The 22,229-nt window shown below is 40.2% G+C and overlaps 1 protein-coding gene across 1 annotated transcript; it reads right to left on the bottom strand.

The window, feature by feature from the left end:
- Positions 1–6,373: 6,373 nt before the first annotated feature.
- On the bottom strand, positions 6,374–10,069 carry LOC148201188 (uncharacterized). Its single transcript, XM_088113143.1, has 7 exons — positions 9,670–10,069; positions 8,977–9,555; positions 8,384–8,817; positions 8,155–8,302; positions 7,607–7,930; positions 6,936–7,084; positions 6,374–6,517 (listed from the first exon to the last, which is right to left on the bottom strand). The coding sequence occupies exons 1-7, from the start codon at positions 10,067–10,069 to the stop codon at positions 6,374–6,376; spliced, it is 2,178 nt and encodes a 725-aa protein (XP_087969269.1).
- Between the last annotated feature and the right edge of the window lie 12,160 nt (positions 10,070–22,229).

Genomic DNA, 22,229 nt, shown 5'->3' with positions numbered 1-22,229 from the left:
TTCGTTATTGACATGACGAACGGACGTTCAAAAATGGAAGCTTAAGGACGAACGTTCGTTATTGACAAGACGAACGGACGTTCAGATATTGAAGCTTAAGTACGAACGCACGTTGTTTGAAACGACGAACGTGACTCTCTGTTTGGTCAGTTAAATGAAACGACTCAATTTGAAGGAGTACTGATACTTAGAAAATTTCATAATAAAGGTCTTAAACCAGATTCAGTCTAAGAAGGATGGTTAGTAATACTTAGAAATCTTCTTTGAAGAAATTTGCACATGGAAGACCGATACTAGTATTAGAACGAACGTAAGAATGTGAATATTCAAATACTTGCACGAACGCTATTTTATCCAAGTGGTTATTCAATAATACGAGCGCTTAGTATGTGACCGAGCACTGACTATGACGAACGCTAGGTAGAAGACCGAGCGCTACTCAGGACGAACGTTCGATATAAGACCGAACGCTATTTAGAACGAACGTTCAGTATCAGACCGAACGCTATTTAGGACGAACGCTTGGTATAAGACCAAACGTTTCTTAATTCAATATTATTTAATTTAAAGCATACTACAACTCTATGCTGAGCCGAACGCTCAAACATAGTAATTCAATGAAGGCGCTCGTTCTCAAACCGAACTCTTTCCAAATGAAAGAATTCTACTCTAAGTCTTTGTCAGAGAAACCGAACGGTATAAGACCGTACGATGACGAACGTAATTTATCATAGAGAGAATTATCATATTCAGATTTTTCCAACTATCTTAACTTTTCATTTTTCATAAGATTCATACTTCATAACTTCACATCCAGTATTAATCTACAGATCTTATAGAATTTATCACATTAATAACTCATACATTACATTAATCATCCATCTTCCATACATATCAAACCAACATGCGGATCAACCAAATAAGAATTCATATTCATCCATACAATCAGTATTCGTTCATGCATACTCAAACAGCCCACATACATATCTTCATAACATTCTTTCATACCACACACAAGTATAAATTAAACATATAAGCTTCCCTTACCCGGATTGGAAATCAAACTTGTCCTAGATGTGAATGTGGCTTCGTCCAACTACGTTGTTCTTAGGTTCTTGACACTTCCAGAACACAATCTAACCACGGAATACAGATCACTTAGAATACATGCTTGCATGCAACTAAAAACCCTATTTTTCCAGAACCCTAAAGACGAGCTACGGAAAGGGGACTTACCAGTTCCAGTTCTTGAAGCTGTTCGGTCCAAAAGAAAGCTCACAGCTGGGCGAACGTTCCTACGGTGCTGTAAGTTGATCGGAGAAGAAGGTAAGGAGTTATCGTAGAGAGAAGGTGAACTGGTTATAGAGAGAAGTTGGAGAAAAATGAAAGGTTTGGTTCTGAGGAAGAAGAAGAGTGCGTGCAGGTGAGAGAGCGTTTTTCGAAACTCAGTTTTGTTAATTTTCACGCCCAAACGAACGAGCGTCTCCTCTGCTGACACCTGCACTCTCACTTCTGACTTCCGAAACTTCTACGTGACAAGTGGCGCTCTTGCATGCAGCGTTTAGTGCGTTTTTAATGCACTGAACGTTTGGCGCGGTGCATTTATGGAAGCAGTCAGGTGACTCAGCAGTGAAAATAAATGACAGATTTGACAGTAATCATGGTTTAAATTTCCGAGACTTCACACGAGCGGTCACACGTGTGCTTAAAACCTTTAAAACATATTTTTGTAAATTTATTTAAGGAAGAAGAAGAGGTTTTTAGCACAAGGACGACGCGAGCGGTCACACGTGTGCTTAAACCTTTAAAACGTATTTTTGAAATTTTATTTAAAAAAAGAAGAAAAGGTTTTTAGCACAAGGACGATGCGAGCGGTCACACGTGCGCTTTAAACCTTTAAAACTTTTCTTGTAAATTCTTTTTATTTAAACTATCAATATTGTATTATTAAATATATATTTTAGGATAAGTGAATGTCTAAAATAAATAAATAGAACAAAAAAAATAAGACAACAAAGAAAAATAAATAAACAAAAGAAATTGGAGAGACTGAACGAACGTTGGGGACAATATTAAGGATAGCGAGCGTTCGTTGGGGAGAGGACGAACGTCCGTTGGGGACAATATTAAGGAGAGCGAGCGTTCGTCGAGAGATATAACGGACGAACGTTGGGAACGACGGCTGAATAACGAACGCTCGTTGAAGAGATGACGAACGGACGTTGAGAACTTGAGGCTGTGACGAACGCTCGTTATTGAAATGACGAACGAACGTTCAACAATGGAAGCTTAAAGACGAACGCTCATTGTTTGAAAGAACGAACGGACGTTCAAAAATGGAAGCTTAAGGACGAACGTTCGTTATTGACATGACGAACGGTCATTCAAAAATGGAAGCTTAAGGTCGAACGTTCGTTATTGACATGACGAACGGACGTTCAGATATGGAAGCTTAAGGACGAACGCTCGTTGTTTGAAACGACGAACGGACGTTATAAAATGGAAGCTTAAGGACGAACGTTCGTTATTGACATGACGAACGGACGTTCACAAATGGAAGCTTAAGGACGAACGTTCGTTATTGACATGACGAACGGTCATTCAGAAATGGAAGCTTAAGGACGAACGTTCGTTCTTGACATGACGAACGGACGTTCAGATATGGAAGCTTAAGGACGAACGATCGTTGTTTGAAACGACGAACGGACGTTCAAAAATGGAAGCTTAAGGACGAACGTTCGTTATTGACATAACGAACGGACGTTCAGATATTGAAGCTTAAGGACGAACGCTCTTTGTTTGAAACGACGAACGGACGTTCAAAAATGGAAGCTTAAGGACGAACGTTCGTTATTGACAAGACGAACGGACGTTCAAAAATGGAAGCTTAAGGACGAACGTTCGTTATTGACAAGACGAACGGACGTTCAGATATTGAAGCTTAAGTACGAACGCACGTTGTTTGAAACGACGAACGTGACTCTCTGTTTGGTCAGTTAAATGAAACGACTCAATTTGAAGGAGTACTGATACTTAGAAAATTTCATAATAAAGGTCTTAAACCAGATTCAGTCTAAGAAGGATGGTTAATAATACTTAGAAATCTTCTTTGAAGAAATTTGCACATGGAAGACCGATACTAGTATTAGAACGAACGTAAGAATGTGAATATTCAAATACTTGCACGAACGCTATTTTATCCAAGTGGTTATTCAATAATACGAGCGCTTAGTATGTGACCTGTAACATCCCAAAATACAGTAATCACTATAATTCAGAATTAATTACAATTAACAGTAATCATAAACAGTCTTTGCATTAAAACAGAAATAAAAGCCTACTGGCTAATATTTACAGTAGCTGCTCCAAAATAAAACAGCAAATTACAGTGCAACTTACAAAGTTCAGAATTCCTCTAATTTACTAAAACCAGTACTGATTTTCATGTCTGCATAATTATATACAGTATACCAAAATACAGTACAGCACTTTACAGTGTTCATAAACTAATCAAAATATAAAACAGTTCTGGATAAAACGCGTCTGCAGTACTGTACACAGAACTGTTAAAATACAGTACAGAAAATAACTAACAGCTACTATGGATCTAATCTCTACTGCTCCGATTTAACTTCCACTTCTACCAAGTTGGCATCCTCCAAATTTTCTTCTTCCAGCATTGTTTCAAGGGATGCACCACCATCTGCTCACATCCACAACGGATGATCATTGCATTTGACAAGACGGAAGTACATGGACAATAGACAACACAATGGAAAACGCAAGGGTAAGCTTATAATATTTAATTTATACAATTAAAACATACGTTCACATATCAATTCAAGCGTGCAGCACATAAATTATCAATTCGCAATCATAAAATAAATATAAAAGACAGACTGTCCGGACTGTATGAACCATGTAGTTACAAGCGTCCATGCACCCGAGTGATGTAGTAACTGGGTAACATTAAACAGCTGCCACTCGAGGTTAGTCCCTCGCCCATATCTAAGCGATGAACGAAGAACCTCCTGCCATTCCCACGCATGACTACCCCCTTCTACGTGAAGATGAGTATCACGGAATATCAGGACGGACAGCGAGTCCTAACTTATCCAGGTTCATACTTTACCATTCAATATTTCACATTCAACACATCAGAGACGTTCCTCCTTGGAACGCTCTTTAATATCCACTTCCAATAATTTCTTCAAAATATATCATTCGTTCATAATAACCAGTTCTCTTTATTCCCTTTCTCATTCTGTGTTTCATTCCCTTAACATTTTACAACATTCATCCTTTGATCAAATAAAACGAAAGTATTACAGTACTTTTGACCACGCGTTTCTGAATAAAAGAAACGAACCGTGTACTCACTTAATACGTTTCAATACTTAATAATTTGAAAATACTGATCTTTAAAAGAGGTGGATGATACTTAGAAAGATTTTGAGTGTACAGAGTTCAGGTAGAATCCAAAGGATAAAACCAGTAAGAAAATGTTTAGATAAACAACCAATATAATTGAATTTCAGAAAAACAGCACTGCCAGTCAAAGAACGAACGTTCAGAATTTCAATTTGGACGAACATCAATTACGTTCGCTCAGAACTCAATAATAAGGACGAGCGTTCAGTTAGAAACCGAACCCTGCTGTGGACGAACGCTAGGTCAATGACCAAGCACGAATCAGCACTAACGCTGGTTATAACCCAAGCGCTTTATAGGACGAGCGTTTCGGTATAGGACCGAACGCCAACTTTGGACGAACGTTCAGTATAAGGACGAACGCTCTCTAGAACTAACGTTCGACATAAGGTCGAACAACAATAAGGACGAACGCTCGACATGAGGCCGAACGTCATTGAGGACGAACGCTCGACTTAAGACCGAACGTCACTTATTTATAAAGTTTTAAATATTGATCTATACTGAGCAGAACGAACGCTCATTCACTCAATTGGGGGACGCTCGTTCTCGAGCAGAATTCATTCCAAATGAATGAATTCCAATCTAAGTCATGTTAACCAAAAACCGAACGGTCTAAGACCGTACAGTGACGAACGACCTTTTAGCAACAGAGAATGATCAGAAAATTTAGATTTTTCACACTTAGCAGAATTTTTCCAGATTTCCATTTTCCAACTTTATACTTCCATTTCAGGTTTAATTCCCTTCAAACATCATCATCATGCAGATTTCAACATTTAAAATCATTCCAACCACAAATAGCCATTCTCCATTCATCCATAATCAACTCAACATGCATTTAAATCAAATTCAACATCAAATATAATTCATACAAGCCGTATCAGTTCATGACAGATTCATCCAAACCAGAATGCATATCAGATATCAGTGATCATTTCTAACAACTCAACTTCATATTTTTCACACATGCAAAACAAACCAGAAATCATATTCCATATCAGTAAACGTTTCTAAATACTCACACATCATGCTTTCCATATATGCATCTCAGATCATAAATCAAACAGTATAAATTAAACATATAAACTTCCCTTACCTGGTCTAGCAGTAAACTTTTAACAGTGTAACTTGATTCTGTCCAACTATGAATTTCTACCCAATCAGCTCTTTCTTACGCTCCTCAACTAGATTTAACCAAAGAGACTCAGAAACTCAGATTTTATTCTTTGCATGCAACTGAAACAGTGTTCCTAGAACTTCTAGAATTAGATTATGGTTTGGAACTTACCAGTTACAGGATGTAAGAGGTTCGGATCAATTCGAAGCTTACTGCCCCGTGAACGTTTCTATGGTTTCAGAAAACTGATTGGAGTTGAATGAAGTGAGTAATGGTAGAAGGAAGATGAAGGTTCGTAGAGAGAAGTTTGGAGAAGATGAAAGGTGTGGTTTTCTGAGGAAGACGAAGTGTGCGTGTGAGTGAGAGAGTTTCTCAAAACTCAGAATTTTGGGTGGATTCCACGTCAAACAGGAGAGCGTCTCCCAGTCTGCCACCTGCACATCAAACTCTGATTTGGAATTCTCTCCCGTGACACTTGGCGTGTGTGCATGCACAGATTGGTGCGTTTTTAATGCACTGAATGTGTGCAGTGGTGCGTGCTTCAGAGCGCGATGTGGCACTGTATTAGTGCACACCATAACAGTATATATTTCAGCAGATTTGAAATGGGATTTAATAGGATAAGCATTTGATTATACTTCATAAATCTGGTTTAACAAAGAATTATCATTGCTAAATTTTATAGGGTCTTACATTCTCCCTAACTACAAAAATTTTCGTCCTCGAAAATTTAGAAATTAAGCAAATAAGTGTGGATATAAATCCTTCATTGCACTCTCCACTTCCCACGTTGAATCCCAGTCTTAGCATCCCACACTACCTTCACCAAACGATGTCTTTTCCTTTATGCAGCTTGGTGCGTTCATCTTCAATGCGAACTGGTTGCAGTTCCAACGTTCTATCTGGACGCAGTTGAATGTTTTCCAGTTCCAATACATGAGAAGGATTAGATATGTATCTCCTAAGCTGAGACACATGGAAGACTGGATGCAGATTTGATAACTGAGGAGGCAACGCAAGTTCATAGGCTACTGGTCCAATCTTCCTTAAAATTTGATACGGCCCTATGAACTTAGGAGACAGCTTCTTTGGACGCACAACTCTTCCCACTCCAGTGATTGGATTCAGTCTTAGAAACACATGATCACCTGTAGCGAATTCCAGTGGTCTTCTCCTCCTATCAGCATAGGATTTCTGCCTGCTCAAAGACGTTTTCAACCTGTCTTGAATCAACTTAACCTTCTCGGTTGTTTGCTGGATGAGCTCAGGTCCAGTTAGCACGTTCTCTCCCTCTTGAAACCAGCAAAGTGGTGTTCGGCATCTTCTCCCATAAAGTGCTTCAAAAGGCGCCATACCAATGCTAGACTGGAAACTGTTGTTATACGTGAATTCCACCAGTGGCAAATACTTCATCCCAAGCGCCTAAGTGGTCCAGGACGCACGTCCTCAATAAGTCTTCTAAAGTCTGGATTGTACGTTCAGACTGTCCATCCGTCTGAGGGTGATATGCTGAACTCATCTGCAGCCTGCTTCCTAATTCACCTTGCAAAGATTGCCAAAACCGAGATGTGAATCTCGTGTCTCGGTCAGAAACTATGCTTGAAGGCACTCCATGAAGACGAATTATCTCCTTGATGTACAACTTAGCCAAATTTGTCATTGACATCTTCAGATTCACGGCTAAGAAGTGTGCGCTCTTCGTTAATCTGTCCACGATCACCCAAATTGAATCATGATTCCGGACCGTACGTGGCAGATGGGTCACGAAATCCATAGAAATGCTGTCCCACTTCCACTCTGGGATCTCCAATGGTTGAAGCAATCCTCCTGGACGTTGGTGTTCTGCCTTAGCACGTTGGCAAGTCAAACAAGATGCCACAAAGCGTGCAACATCACTCTTCATCCCAGGCCACCAGAACGAACGCCTGAGATCTTGGTACATCTTAGTCATACCGGGGTGTATGCTAAGACGACTATGGTGCGCTTCCTCCAGTATAATTCGTTTCAGCTCGCCATCATTGGGAACGCACGTTCTGCCAAGGTAACGTAGCATACCGTCCGTCCCAGCATTAAACTCCTTGGCTTTGTCTGTACCGAGAGCACCAAAGATCTTTACCATCTCCTTATCTTCACGTTGCTTCACCCAGATACGATCAAATATGTTACTGGATATTCTAAGGTTACAGCACTTGATACTACTTGGCTCCAATTCAAACTGTAACCTTAGATCTCTGAAACTCTCCACTAAACTCAACTCTTTCACCATCATCAACGAGGCATGAACTGCCTTCCTACTAAGGGCGTCTGCCACTACATTAGCCTTCCCGGGATGATAGAGTAACTCAAACTCATAGTCCTTCAAAATTCTAACCAACGCCTCTGCCTCATGTTCAGCTCCTTCTGATCAAATAAATATTTGAGGCTCTTGTGGTCACTGAAGACTTGGAATGTTGATCCGTATAGAAAATGCCTCCAAATCTTCAATGCAAAAACGACTGCTGCCAGCTCTAAGTCGTGCGTTGGATAGTTACGTTCATGAATCTTCAATTGGCGAGACGCGTACGCTACTGCCCTTTTCTCTTGCATAAGCACACAGCCCAAACCTTGATGAGACGCATCACAGTACACTTCAAAGGGTCTGGACGTGTCTGGAATGATCAGCACAGGAGCGCTTGTCAACTTACGCTTCAGCTCTTGGAAACGTTCCTCACACACATCAGTCCACGCGAACGGCTGATCCTTCCTAGTTAACTGGGTAAGAGGAGCCACTATCTTGGCGAACCCCTCTATAAAGCGTCTGTAGTAGCCCGCAAGTCCAACAAAACTCCTCACCTCAGTGACCGAACGCGGGCTCTTCCAATCTAACACTGCTCTCACCTTTGAAGGATCCACTGCAATGCCTCCAGCCGACACCACATGCCCCAAAAACTGGATTTCCTTCATCCAGAATTCACACTTAGATAATTTTGCATACAATTCCTTCTCACGTAACACTCCAAGTACCAGTCTAAGATGTTTCTCATGCTCCTCTTCGGTCTTGGAATAGATGAGAATATCATCTATGAATACAACTACGAACTCGTCCAAATAGGGCCTGAAGATGCGATTCATGTACTCCATAAACACGGCTGGAGCGTTAGTCACTCCAAATGGCATCACCACATATTCATAATGTCCATACCGTGACCTGAACGCTGTCTTATGGATGTCTTCATCTTTAACTCTGATTTGATGATAACCGGATCTCAAATCAATCTTTGAGAACACTGCAGCTCCATGCAGTTGATCTAGCAAATCATCTATCCTTGGTAAAGGGTATTTATTCTTGATGGTCAGCTTGTTTAATTGCCTGTAATCTATGCACAACCGAGAGCTGCCATCCTTCTTCTTCACTAAGAGTACAGGCGCTCCCCATGGTGACACACTCGGTCTAATGAATTGTTTCTCCATAAGCTCCTCAATCTGCTTCTTGAGTTCAACCAATTCCGCAGGTGCCATCCGGTATGGCTGAACGGATATAGGGGCTGCCGTTGTCACCAAATCAATGGTGAATTCAACTTCTCTAACAGGAGGCAACCCTGGTATCTCATCTGGAAAAACGTCCATAAATTCCTCCACAACTGACGTTCTCTCTCGACTGCCAATAGCGGACGTTCGTTCATGTCTCAAATCTCCAAGCTCTTGGTCTTCATGCGTCATGATGAGAAAACAGCTTGCACCTTCCATTATATCTTCCTTCAACTGGCCAAGCGTTACTGTTAACTCTTCTTCCTCATCATTAGGAAACACCAATTCCTTGTTACCACAATCTATAAGAATGTGATTGGTGGTCAACCAATCCATCCCTAGAATCACCTCCAACCCTTGGAGAGGTAAGCAAATTAAATTCACCTTGTAACTACGTCCCTCAACCACAATAGGACATCTAATGCATACAGTAGACGTCCTAATCTCTCCAGCTGCCGGGGTAGAAACCACCAGGTCGAACTGCATATTCCTCTCCACTAATCCCAATTTCTCAACACACGCCTTCGAGATGAAGGAGTGAGTCGCCCCCGAATCAAACAACACATGACAGGATACTCCACACAGCAAGCATTCACTGGTTATAAGGTTACCTGAGTTAGCTGCTTCCGCCCCAGTTATTGCATACACACGACCTGCTGCTTGTGCTCTACCACCTCTCGGTTGATTCCTTCCAGCAACAGGTGGTCTCGTCACTGCCCGTCCACTCATATTACACTCGTTATTTGAGTGTCCGTTCCTTCCACAAAGACTGCAGTACTTTCCTCCAGCTAGTTGAGGGCATGCATTTCTATAGTGTGGTCCTCCACACCGGTAACAAATAACGTTCCCTTGTACAGGCTGTCCAACAGGAACGATCGCTTGTGATCCGCTTGTATTAGCTGGTTGGTTTGGACGAGCGTAAGGTAATCTTCTTTGAACAGAACCTCCTCTGGACACTATTGGTCCCCTACTCACTTGTTGCTGTTTCTTATGTCGTTCAGCCTCTGCCATGTTCTTCTCCAACACCTTAGCCCTCTCAACCATGGCAGGAAATGTCCTTATGCACAAGCTTGAAATCATGACTTTCAAGTCACTCCTTAGGCCGTTCTCAAACTTCCTACACTGCCACTCCTCGTTGGTGGCCATCGTATAAAACCGAACAAGGTGCTTGAACTTGTTGGTATATTCTGAAACTGTCATCCCACCTTGAACCAGTTGTAAAAACTCCACTTCCTTCGCAAACCGTACGCTGTCAGGGAAATACTCCTCGTAAAACTTACTACGAAATACTTCCCAAGTGACAGGACGTTGAGCTTCTACCAGAATAGCTCTTGTGCTCGCCCACCAATGGCTTGCTTCCCCAGTCAACAAATATTCTGTGTAAGACAACCTGTTCTCGTCCGGACACCTCTTTGCGTTGAAGATTCTCTCCATGTCCCCTAACCATTGGTCTGCCTCATCAGGGAGGCCCTTTCCATTGAATTTAGATGGATGGTGTTGGAGAAAACTCTCCAAGCTCCATTCGGCATTTGGTTGGGCAGCGTTTGAAGAAGATGCTCCAGGCGCACCTCTAGTTGCAGCCAGTATCTCCATCAATTGTCTTTGCGTGTTTTCAGAATTAACACGCGAAGCCTCCAAACCTTGCATAGCAGCTTGGTTTTGCTGCATCAAGGTAGCATTCTGCTCCAGTAACGTGGTATTCTGTTGATGCAGTCTTTCCACCACGGTTTCCAACAATCTAGTGTTGCTGGACGTCTCGGACTCATTCGGTTGAGGAGGAGGAGGCAATCTAGGTGCCATTTGTTCTCTGGATACAGAGAAAACAACTAACGTTAGTTATGTTCAAGAGTTAAAATAAAGTAACTCATTAAACATACAATAAGCACACAGCAAAACACAGTGCACTCATAACCCTACAGTGTCCTTTAACAAGAACAAAACTGCTCTGATACCAATAAATGTAACATCCCAAAATACAGTAATCACTATAATTCAGAATTAATTACAATTAACAGTAATCATAAACAGTCTTTGCATTAAAACAGAAATAAAAGCCTACTGGCTAATATTTACAGTAGCTGCTCCAAAATAAAACAGCAAATTACAGTGCAACTTACAAAGTTCAGAATTCCTCTAATTTACTAAAACCAGTACTGATTTTCATGTCTGCATAATTATATACAGTATACCAAAATACAGTACAGCACTTTACAGTGTTCATAAACTAATCAAAATATAAAACAGTTCTGGATAAAACGCGTCTGCAGTACTGTACACAGAACTGTTAAAATACAGTACAGAAAATAACTAACAGCTACTATGGATCTAATCTCTACTGCTCCGATTTAACTTCCACTTCTACCAAGTTGGCATCCTCCAAATTTTCTTCTTCCAGCATTGTTTCAAGGGATGCACCACCATCTGCTCACATCCACAACGGATGATCATTGCATTTGACAAGACGGAAGTACATGGACAATAGACAACACAATGGAAAACGCAAGGGTAAGCTTATAATATTTAATTTATACAATTAAAACATACGTTCACATATCAATTCAAGCGTGCAGCACATAAATTATCAATTCGCAATCATAAAATAAATATAAAAGACAGACTGTCCGGACTGTATGAACCATGTAGTTACAAGCGTCCATGCACCCGAGTGATGTAGTAACTGGGTAACATTAAACAGCTGCCACTCGAGGTTAGTCCCTCGCCCATATCTAAGCGATGAACGAAGAACCTCCTGCCATTCCCACGCATGACTACCCCCTTCTACGTGAAGATGAGTATCACGGAATATCAGGACGGACAGCGAGTCCTAACTTATCCAGGTTCATACTTTACCATTCAATATTTCACATTCAACACATCAGAGACGTTCCTCCTTGGAACGCTCTTTAATATCCACTTCCAATAATTTCTTCAAAATATATCATTCGTTCATAATAACCAGTTCTCTTTATTCCCTTTCTCATTCTGTGTTTCATTCCCTTAACATTTTACAACATTCATCCTTTGATCAAATAAAACGAAAGTATTACAGTACTTTTGACCACGCGTTTCTGAATAAAAGAAACGAACCGTGTACTCACTTAATACGTTTCAATACTTAATAATTTGAAAATACTGATCTTTAAAAGAGGTGGATGATACTTAGAAAGATTTTGAGTGTACAGAGTTCAGGTAGAATCCAAAGGATAAAACCAGTAAGAAAATGTTTAGATAAACAACCAATATAATTGAATTTCAGAAAAACAGCACTGCCAGTCAAAGAACGAACGTTCAGAATTTCAATTTGGACGAACATCAATTACGTTCGCTCAGAACTCAATAATAAGGACGAGCGTTCAGTTAGAAACCGAACCCTGCTGTGGACGAACGCTAGGTCAATGACCAAGCACGAATCAGCACTAACGCTGGTTATAACCCAAGCGCTTTATAGGACGAGCGTTTCGGTATAGGACCGAACGCCAACTTTGGACGAACGTTCAGTATAAGGACGAACGCTCTCTAGAACTAACGTTCGACATAAGGTCGAACAACAATAAGGACGAACGCTCGACATGAGGCCGAACGTCATTGAGGACGAACGCTCGACTTAAGACCGAACGTCACTTATTTATAAAGTTTTAAATATTGATCTATACTGAGCAGAACGAACGCTCATTCACTCAATTGGGGGACGCTCGTTCTCGAGCAGAATTCATTCCAAATGAATGAATTCCAATCTAAGTCATGTTAACCAAAAACCGAACGGTCTAAGACCGTACAGTGACGAACGACCTTTTAGCAACAGAGAATGATCAGAAAATTTAGATTTTTCACACTTAGCAGAATTTTTCCAGATTTCCATTTTCCAACTTTATACTTCCATTTCAGGTTTAATTCCCTTCAAACATCATCATCATGCAGATTTCAACATTTAAAATCATTCCAACCACAAAATAGCCATTCTCCATTCATCCATAATCAACTCAACATGCATTTAAATCAAATTCAACATCAAATATAATTCATACAAGCCGTATCAGTTCATGACAGATTCATCCAAACCAGAATGCATATCAGATATCAGTGATCATTTCTAACAACTCAACTTCATATTTTTCACACATGCAAAACAAACCAGAAATCATATTCCATATCAGTAAACGTTTCTAAATACTCACACATCATGCTTTCCATATATGCATCTCAGATCATAAATCAAACAGTATAAATTAAACATATAAACTTCCCTTACCTGGTCTAGCAGTAAACTTTTAACAGTGTAACTTGATTCTGTCCAACTATGAATTTCTACCCAATCAGCTCTTTCTTACGCTCCTCAACTAGATTTAACCAAAGAGACTCAGAAACTCAGATTTTATTCTTTGCATGCAACTGAAACAGTGTTCCTAGAACTTCTAGAATTAGATTATGGTTTGGAACTTACCAGTTACAGGATCTAAAGAGGTTCGGATCAATTCGAAGCTTACTGCCCCGTGAACGTTTCTATGGTTTCAGAAAACTGATTGGAGTTGAATGAAGTGAGTAATGGTAGAAGGAAGATGAAGGTTCGTAGAGAGAAGTTTGGAGAAGATGAAAGGTGTGGTTTTCTGAGGAAGACGAAGTGTGCGTGTGAGTGAGAGAGTTTCTCAAAACTCAGAATTTTGGGTGGATTCCACGTCAAACAGGAGAGCGTCTCCCAGTCTGCCACCTGCACATCAAACTCTGATTTGGAATTCTCTCCCGTGACACTTGGCGTGTGTGCATGCACAGATTGGTGCGTTTTTAATGCACTGAATGTGTGCAGTGGTGCGTGCTTCAGAGCGCGATGTGGCACTGTATTAGTGCACACCATAACAGTATATATTTCAGCAGATTTGAAATGGGATTTAATAGGATAAGCATTTGATTATACTTCATAAATCTGGTTTAACAAAGAATTATCATTGCTAAATTTTATAGGGTCTTACATGACCGAGCACTGACTATGACGAACGCTAGGTAGAAGACCGAGCGCTACTCAGGACGAACGTTCGATATAAGACCGAACGCTATTTAGAACGAACGTTCGGTATCAGACCGAACGCTATTTAGGACGAACGCTTGGTATAAGACCAAACGTTTCTTAATTCAATATTATTTAATTTAAAGCATACTACAACTCTATGCTGAGCCGAACGCTCAAACATAGTAATTCAATGAAGGCGCTCGTTCTCAAACCGAACTCTTTCCAAATGAAAGAATTCTACTCTAAGTCTTTGTCAGAGAAACCGAACGGTATAAGACCGTACGATGACGAACGTAATTTATCATAGAGAGAATTATCATATTCAGATTTTTCCAACTATCTTAACTTTTCATTTTTCATAAGATTCATACTTCATAACTTCACATCCAGTATTAATCTACAGATCTTATAGAATTTATCACATTAATAACTCATACATTACATTAATCATCCATCTTCCATACATATCAAACCAACATGCGGATCAACCAAATAAGAATTCATATTCATCCATACAATCAGTATTCGTTCATGCATACTCAAACAGCCCACATACATATCTTCATAACATTCTTTCATACCACACACAAGTATAAATTAAACATATAAGCTTCCCTTACCCGGATTGGAAATCAAACTTGTCCTAGATGTGAATGTGGCTTCGTCCAACTACGTTGTTCTTAGGTTCTTGACACTTCCAGAACACAATCTAACCACGGAATACAGATCACTTAGAATACATGCTTGCATGCAACTAAAAACCCTATTTTTCCAGAACCCTAAAGACGAGCTACGGAAAGGGGACTTACCAGTTCCAGTTCTTGAAGCTGTTCGGTCCAAAAGAAAGCTCACAGCTGGGCGAACGTTCCTACGGTGCTGTAAGTTGATCGGAGAAGAAGGTAAGGAGTTATCGTAGAGAGAAGGTGAACTGGTTATAGAGAGAAGTTGGAGAAAAATGAAAGGTTTGGTTCTGAGGAAGAAGAAGAGTGCGTGCAGGTGAGAGAGCGTTTTTCGAAACTCAGTTTTGTTAATTTTCACGCCCAAACGAACGAGCGTCTCCTCTGCTGACACCTGCACTCTCACTTCTGACTTCCGAAACTTCTACGTGACAAGTGGCGCTCTTGCATGCAGCGTTTAGTGCGTTTTTAATGCACTGAACGTTTGGCGCGGTGCATTTATGGAAGCAGTCAGGTGACTCAGCAGTGAAAATAAATGACAGATTTGACAGTAATTGTAACATCCCAAAATACAGTAATCACTATAATTCAGAATTAATTACAATTAACAGTAATCACAAACAGTCTTTACATTAAACTGGATTAAAAAGCCTAACGGCATCAGTACAGAGGACGCGTGTAAACGCATACAATGAAACCAAGAGTGAACGCTCTTAAATATATAAACTAACGTGCACCAAAATACAAGCAGAGATGATTAAGACGAACGGCCTTACAAAATAGGTGGCCGAACGTTATAACTATGCTAACATATACAGTCTAAATCAAACGAGCACTCTAAGGCTCGACCTTTACTTCAACTTCAACCAGATTGGAGTCGTCCAAATTTTCTTCTTCCAGCATTGCTTCAAGGGATGCACCACCATCTGCTCACATCCACAACGGATGATCATTGCATTTGACAAGACGGACGTACATATACAAGAGACAACACAATGGAAATGCAAGGGTAAGCTTATAATATTTAATTTATACAATCAACACATACAGTTACATTTCTAAACACACATACAGCATGTGATTCATCAAATAATAATCATAGAAAGACGTATATAAGACAGACCGTCCGGACTGTATGAACCATGTAGTTACAAGCGTCCTTGCACCCGAGTGGTGTAGTAACTGATCATTCCCCAGCTGCCACTCGAGGTTAACCCTATCTGCCCGAAATACTCAATGGACTAGGGTCTCCTGCCATTCCCACGCATGAATACCCCCTTCTACTTGAAGAGGCGTATCACGGAATATCAGGATGGACTGCGAGGCTTAACTTATCTAGGTTCATACTTTACCATTCAATATTTCACACATCTGAGACGTTCCTCCTTGGAACGCTCGTTAAAATCCATTTCCAATAATTCTTTCAAAGTATCATTCTCCCATAATAACAAGTTCCCTTTATTCACATTCTCATTCTCTGTTCCTTTCTCATATATTAACAACAGGTATTCTTTAATCAAATAAGAACGAACTTATTACAGTGCATTTGACTTCACGCTTCTGAACAAAAGAAACGAACTATAGTCCACTTACGGACGTTAAGAATACTAAAATAGTTTAAATGGGGTTGAGTTTAGAAAATCAGAGTAATACTTAGAAAATATTGAGTACAAAGACTTTAGGTTGAATTAGGAGAATAAATATCTTACAGAATAACTTAGATAAAGAATAGCTTAGATAAATAACCAGAGAAGTTAAAGTACAGAAAACAACTCTTACTGTAAATGAACGAACGTTCAGAAATTTACTTTGGACGAACGTCAATTACGTTCGCTCAGAATTCAATAATAAGGACGAGCGTTCAGTTTGAAACCGAACCCTGCTTTGGACGAACGCTAGGTCAATGACCGAGCACAAATCAGAACGAACGCTGGATACAAACCGAGCGCTATTTAGGACGAACGCTTCGGTATAAGACCGAACGCCAATTCAGACGAACGTTCAGTATAAGGGCGAACGCTCTATAGAACGATCGTTCGACATAAGGCCGAACGACATTAAGGACGAACGCTCGACATGAGGCCGAACGTCACGTATTTATAAAGTTTCAAATATTTATCTAACTGAGCTGAAACGAACGCTCATTCACTAAATTGGGGACGCTCGTTCTCGAGCAGAATTCATTCCAAATGAACGAATTCCAACTAAGTTATTTTAATGAAAAACCGAACGGTCTATGACCGTACAGTGACGAGCGTCATTCATAAAAGGGAAGATTAAAATTCCAGATTTCTCAAACTTAACAGAATTTTCCAGATTTCATTTTTCCAACTTTATAACATTCATTCCAGATTTAATTCACCTTCAACATCATTATCATACAGTTTCAATATCCAAATCCTTCCAAATATATCATAAACATACTCCATTCATACATAATCAATTCAACATGCTTTTTAATCAAGATCAACAACATATATCATACATAAAAGTCAGTGTTCATCCATAACAGATCAATCAAAACCAGAATTCATATCAGATCTCAGTAACCATTCATAACAGCTCAACTTCATGAAATTCATACATGCACAATAACAGTGATCATCCATACAACTCAAATCTTATATTCTTCATTCATGCAACTCAGATCATTCAACATACAGTATAAATTAAACATATAAGCTTCCCTTACCCGGATTGGAATTCAAGCTTGTCCTAAAGGTAAAATGGCTTCGTCCAACTACGTTTTGCCTAGGTCCTTGACTGTTCCAGAGCAAAATCTAACCACAGATTACAGAATACTCAGAATACCAGTTTGCATGCAACTAAGAACCCTATTTTTCCAGAACCCTAAAGACGAGCTACGGAAAGGGACTTACCAGTTCCAGTTCTTGAAACTGTTCGGTCCAGTGGATAGCTCTCAATGCAGTGGACGTTTCTACGGTGCTGGAAATGGGATCGGAGAAGAAGGTAAGGAGTTATCGTAGAGAGAAGGTGGTCTGGTTCTAGAGAGAAGTTGGAGAAGATGAAGGGGTGAGCTTCGTGAGGAAGAAGGTGAGTGGCGAGAGTGAGAGGAAGTGTTTTTAGAGAAATCATTTTCTCCTCCCACGTCAAACGGTCCTGCACTCACTTACTGCCACCTGTTTCCCACTACAGATTTCCTAAGGTTCTAAAATGACACATGGCAGGCTTGCATGCGGTGCAAAGTGGGTTTTTAATTTCCCTGAGCCGTGATGTGGCGTGTATTAATGGTGATGTAACAGGGATTTGCAGTGCTAATTTTCTAGGGTCTCACATTCTCCCTAACTACAAAAATTTTCGTCCTCGAAAATTGGAAACTTACCCATAAATAAGTGGGAATACAAATCTCTCATAGCATCCTCCACTTCCCAAGTTGAGTCACCAGTCTTAGCGTCCCACACTATCTTCACTAACCGAACGTCCTTCCCTTTGTGTAGCTTTGTGCGAACGTCTTCAATACGGACTGGCTGTAACTCCAGCGTTCGATCTGGACGTAACTGGATGTCCTCCAACTCCAACACATGAGAAGGATTAGCTATGTACTTCCGGAGTTGGGAAACGTGGAAGACTGGATGAAGATTTGATAGTTGAGGAGACAAAGCTAGTTCATACACCACTGGTCCGATCTTCCTCAAAATCTGGTACGGTCCTATAAACTTAGGAGATAGCTTCTTTGGACGAACGGTTTGGTCTACTCCAGTGCTCAGGTTGAGTCTAAGAAATACATGATCTCCTGCAGCGAACTCCAAAGGTCTTCTTCTTCTATCCGCATACGACTTCTGCCTGCTAAGGGACGTCTTCAGCCTTTCTTGAATTAACTTCACTTTCTCGGTAGTTTGCTGGATGAGCTCAGGTCCAGTTAGCACATTCTCTCCTTCCTGGAACCAACAAAGTGGTGTGCGGCACTTACATCCGTACAGAGTTTCGAAGGGAGCCATTTCAATGCTGGACTGGGAGTTGTTGTTGTAGGTGAACTCTACTAACAGTAAGACTTCATCCCAAACGCCCATGTGATATAGAACACACGTCCTCGAAAATTAAGGGATACTAAAGGGTATACGGGAATATTTTGTCTCTGCTTGCAAATCTTCAACTTCTCTCGTAATGTCGTCATTCTTCTCGTTCTAGACCACTCTCACCCATCTGATGGATTTTCTCTTGAAACACTTGGTTGGGGTATCTCCCATACGTACTGGTTGGATCTATACAATTCGGTATCCCTAAATATGAACATCTTCTAGCTCTAGCAAATTAGACGAGTCTCCATTATACTTCCAGAGTGATGATGCGTGAAAACTAGATGATGATTCGCTAATTGAGGAGGCAATGATATCTTCATACTCAACTCGCCAGATTCTATTTAAGATTTGATAATACTAATGAATTTGAGAAACAGCTTTTAAGGCACACGGCTCTACCTACCCGCGCGCGTCCTTAGTGAATATTCAAGGCTGACTGGTTCCAACTATACCGAACGGAAAAATTTTGGTAAGGCTGAATGGTTATGGAAAGAGAGTGAACTACAGAAGAACTCTGAAGTAAGTAAACGGTTGATAACATTTAAATAAGGAAATCATGGCTTTGAACGATTGATCGATCGGTAACCTAAATACCGAACGAGAAAAACACTATTAAGAAAAGCTACAAGTCTTTCAAGAGGAAAATAATTAATATGGGAGTTGGTTTCTATTGTAGTCGAGTGTGAAACAATGAAACAGAAGAAACAGCGAGACAGAGAAGAGAAACACCGAAAGAATAATATGAATATCGTGGAATAGAATTATTAATGAAAAACAAGATAAGGTGAACTATATATATTTGTATAGTTAATCCAAATAAAGGACATAAATAACGAGTGCTAAAAAAAAAACGAACGAAGCCGAGCAGCCAAAAGATCGGAACGTTCGTTCATAACCGAACGCTTAGAAGAAAGAGAACGTTTGTCAGATGAAAACCGAACGATTAATCACAAGAAACGCAATGAATAAAATATAAGGCTGATTCTAAATGACAGTTACTGTTTGAAGAAGGGGATACAAGGAATTCCCGAGTGGTTTAAAGGAAGTATCAAACATTTTAGATTTAGGAAGAGAGTGGATTTTCTTGGTTATTGGAGAAAAATAGACTTCATCTCTGACCCCTATTCGATTCAAAACGAGCATACTTCCATGTCTTCATGTTTTTGGGTTGTCCTATCCGTCCGGCCGTTCGTCTGAAGTAATAAGTTGAACGAATCCTAAACTGGTTACCCAACTTACTCTTAGATGATTGCACAGATCCAAGAGATGAAATGATAGTCTCTACCTGGATTGCTACTAAATTGTATTCTAAACAATCCAACCACTTCCCGGCTGTCCTGTGAAACCAATCCTTATCATTAACTTCTCAAACTGATAACTATAAAACGAAAATTCTTGTTCAATCTACTCTTAGTAAATCTAGTAGTATCTTAGAATTATTACCGATCGGTTCTACCGAACGTTTCACTCTCTATACTAACGTTTGTATCCTTCCTTATAATATTAATTCCTGAAATTCTCAACGAGACCCAAATTTCGGTTTATCACTGCTTACACCCGTCTTAGTGTTTGCACATTGTTTATCCAGTAATTCATACTTCGAACGATTCTACACTTAGCTCTTATTGTTCCTAACATTCCTAGCAATGCTCTCACCTGTTTCACTCTGACTCATCCATCTTGTATACCAAGAAAACGAGAGTACTATATAACGAAATGTTCGCTTCAATTAAATTAGTTATTGAGTTCCATCCACTCTGCAATTGCTACTTTGCAATAAATTACTGATGTTATCCTAACATATGGTATTAGCGCAAAAAGAGATTTAACTTTTAGCTAGCCTGGGCGTCTCTTCCGGAGAACTCTATGATTCAAATGTTTATCATTACCGTTCTGTTACCCCCTTACTACCGAACGATTTAGTTTAATAGATACGAGCGTCAACACTCCAGTTTTATGGAGTATATCCTAGATCAGTCAATTCCAGTAAACAACACTCCCTAAAATAATAATTAACAACTATTTCACAGGTTAGATATCCAACTAACTCAATTGTTAGTACTTTCATCCCTAGATCAAACGACTCCCTTATCACAACAATTTAAAACCATGTACGGCAAGACCGTTCATACAATAAGTAAGTGTGGTTGTTGAATGTACCTAAACTTGTTGTTCCAGCGCCTGTCATGGCCTAATCCCGACCGATTGTTTGTTCGACCACGCCCCTTGGTTGATTTCTTTCAGCATCTAGAGGCGTCATCACTGCTCGTCCTCCCATATTACACTCGCGTTCTAGATGACCGTTTCTCCTACAACGAGTGCATAACTTCACTCCCAACAACTTAGGACATGATGATCGGTAGTGTGGTCCTCCACACTGAAAACACTTCACTGCCCATTGATGTCCAGACCGATTGGCAGCAGCTAACGATTGCGCCTGAGACCCACTAGAAGTAGATGGTACTCCAGTACGAGCGTAAGGCGTCCTCCTAGTCCTTCTTGAATTTATAATATTCCTAGTGATTTCTATGATCTCCATCAACTGTCTTTGGGTAGCTTCAGAGTGTGCCCTCGCAGCCTCCAGACTCTGCAAGGCGACCGTGTTTTGCTGTATCAAAGCAGCGTTCTGCTGTTGAAGTGCCTCTATTACGGATTCCAATAGCCTGATGTGGTCTGATGCATCACGCTCGGCAGGCTGAGGAAGTGATCTTGGTGCCATTTGTTCTCTCTGATAAGCAGAGAAAATAATCATTAGTTAAATTCGGACGGTTTGACACTCTCTTCAAATGAAACGTTGAATACGCAGCACAAACATAGCATGCTCATAACCTACAGCGTTCCTTAAGGAACAAAACTGCTCTGATACCACTATTGTAACATCCCAAAATACAGTAATCACTATAATTCAGAATTAATTACAATTAACAGTAATCACAAACAGTCTTTACATTAAACTGGATTAAAAAGCCTAACGGCATCAGTACAGAGGACGCGTGTAAACGCATACAATGAAACCAAGAGTGAACGCTCTTAAATATATAAACTAACGTGCACCAAAATACAAGCAGAGATGATTAAGACGAACGGCCTTACAAAATAGGTGGCCGAACGTTATAACTATGCTAACATATACAGTCTAAATCAAACGAGCACTCTAAGGCTCGACCTTTACTTCAACTTCAACCAGATTGGAGTCGTCCAAATTTTCTTCTTCCAGCATTGCTTCAAGGGATGCACCACCATCTGCTCACATCCACAACGGATGATCATTGCATTTGACAAGACGGACGTACATATACAAGAGACAACACAATGGAAATGCAAGGGTAAGCTTATAATATTTAATTTATACAATCAACACATACAGTTACATTTCTAAACACACATACAGCATGTGATTCATCAAATAATAATCATAGAAAGACGTATATAAGACAGACCGTCCGGACTGT

This window comes from Vigna umbellata, chromosome 4 (assembly GCF_029865625.1).
Source record: "Vigna umbellata cultivar VRB3 chromosome 4, Vumbellata_1.0, whole genome shotgun sequence".
In the NCBI taxonomy this organism is placed as follows: domain Eukaryota; kingdom Viridiplantae; phylum Streptophyta; class Magnoliopsida; order Fabales; family Fabaceae; genus Vigna; species Vigna umbellata.
This window is presented reverse-complemented; position numbering and strand designations above follow the sequence as displayed.

Bases quoted from the DNA above. Each gene is read 5' to 3' on its own strand.
- LOC148201188 (XM_088113143.1), bottom strand. From the start codon at position 10,069: ATGGCAGAGGCTGAACGACATAAGAAACAGCAACAAGTGAGTAGGGGA. The intron at 8,818-8,976 runs GTGTGTCACCAT...ATGGAGCTGCAG, and splicing joins GAAACAATTCATTAGACCGA to TGTTCTCAAAGATTGATTTG. The intron at 6,518-6,935 runs GTATAACAACAG...CATGTGTCTCAG, and splicing joins TTGCCACTGGTGGAATTCAC to CTTAGGAGATACATATCTAA.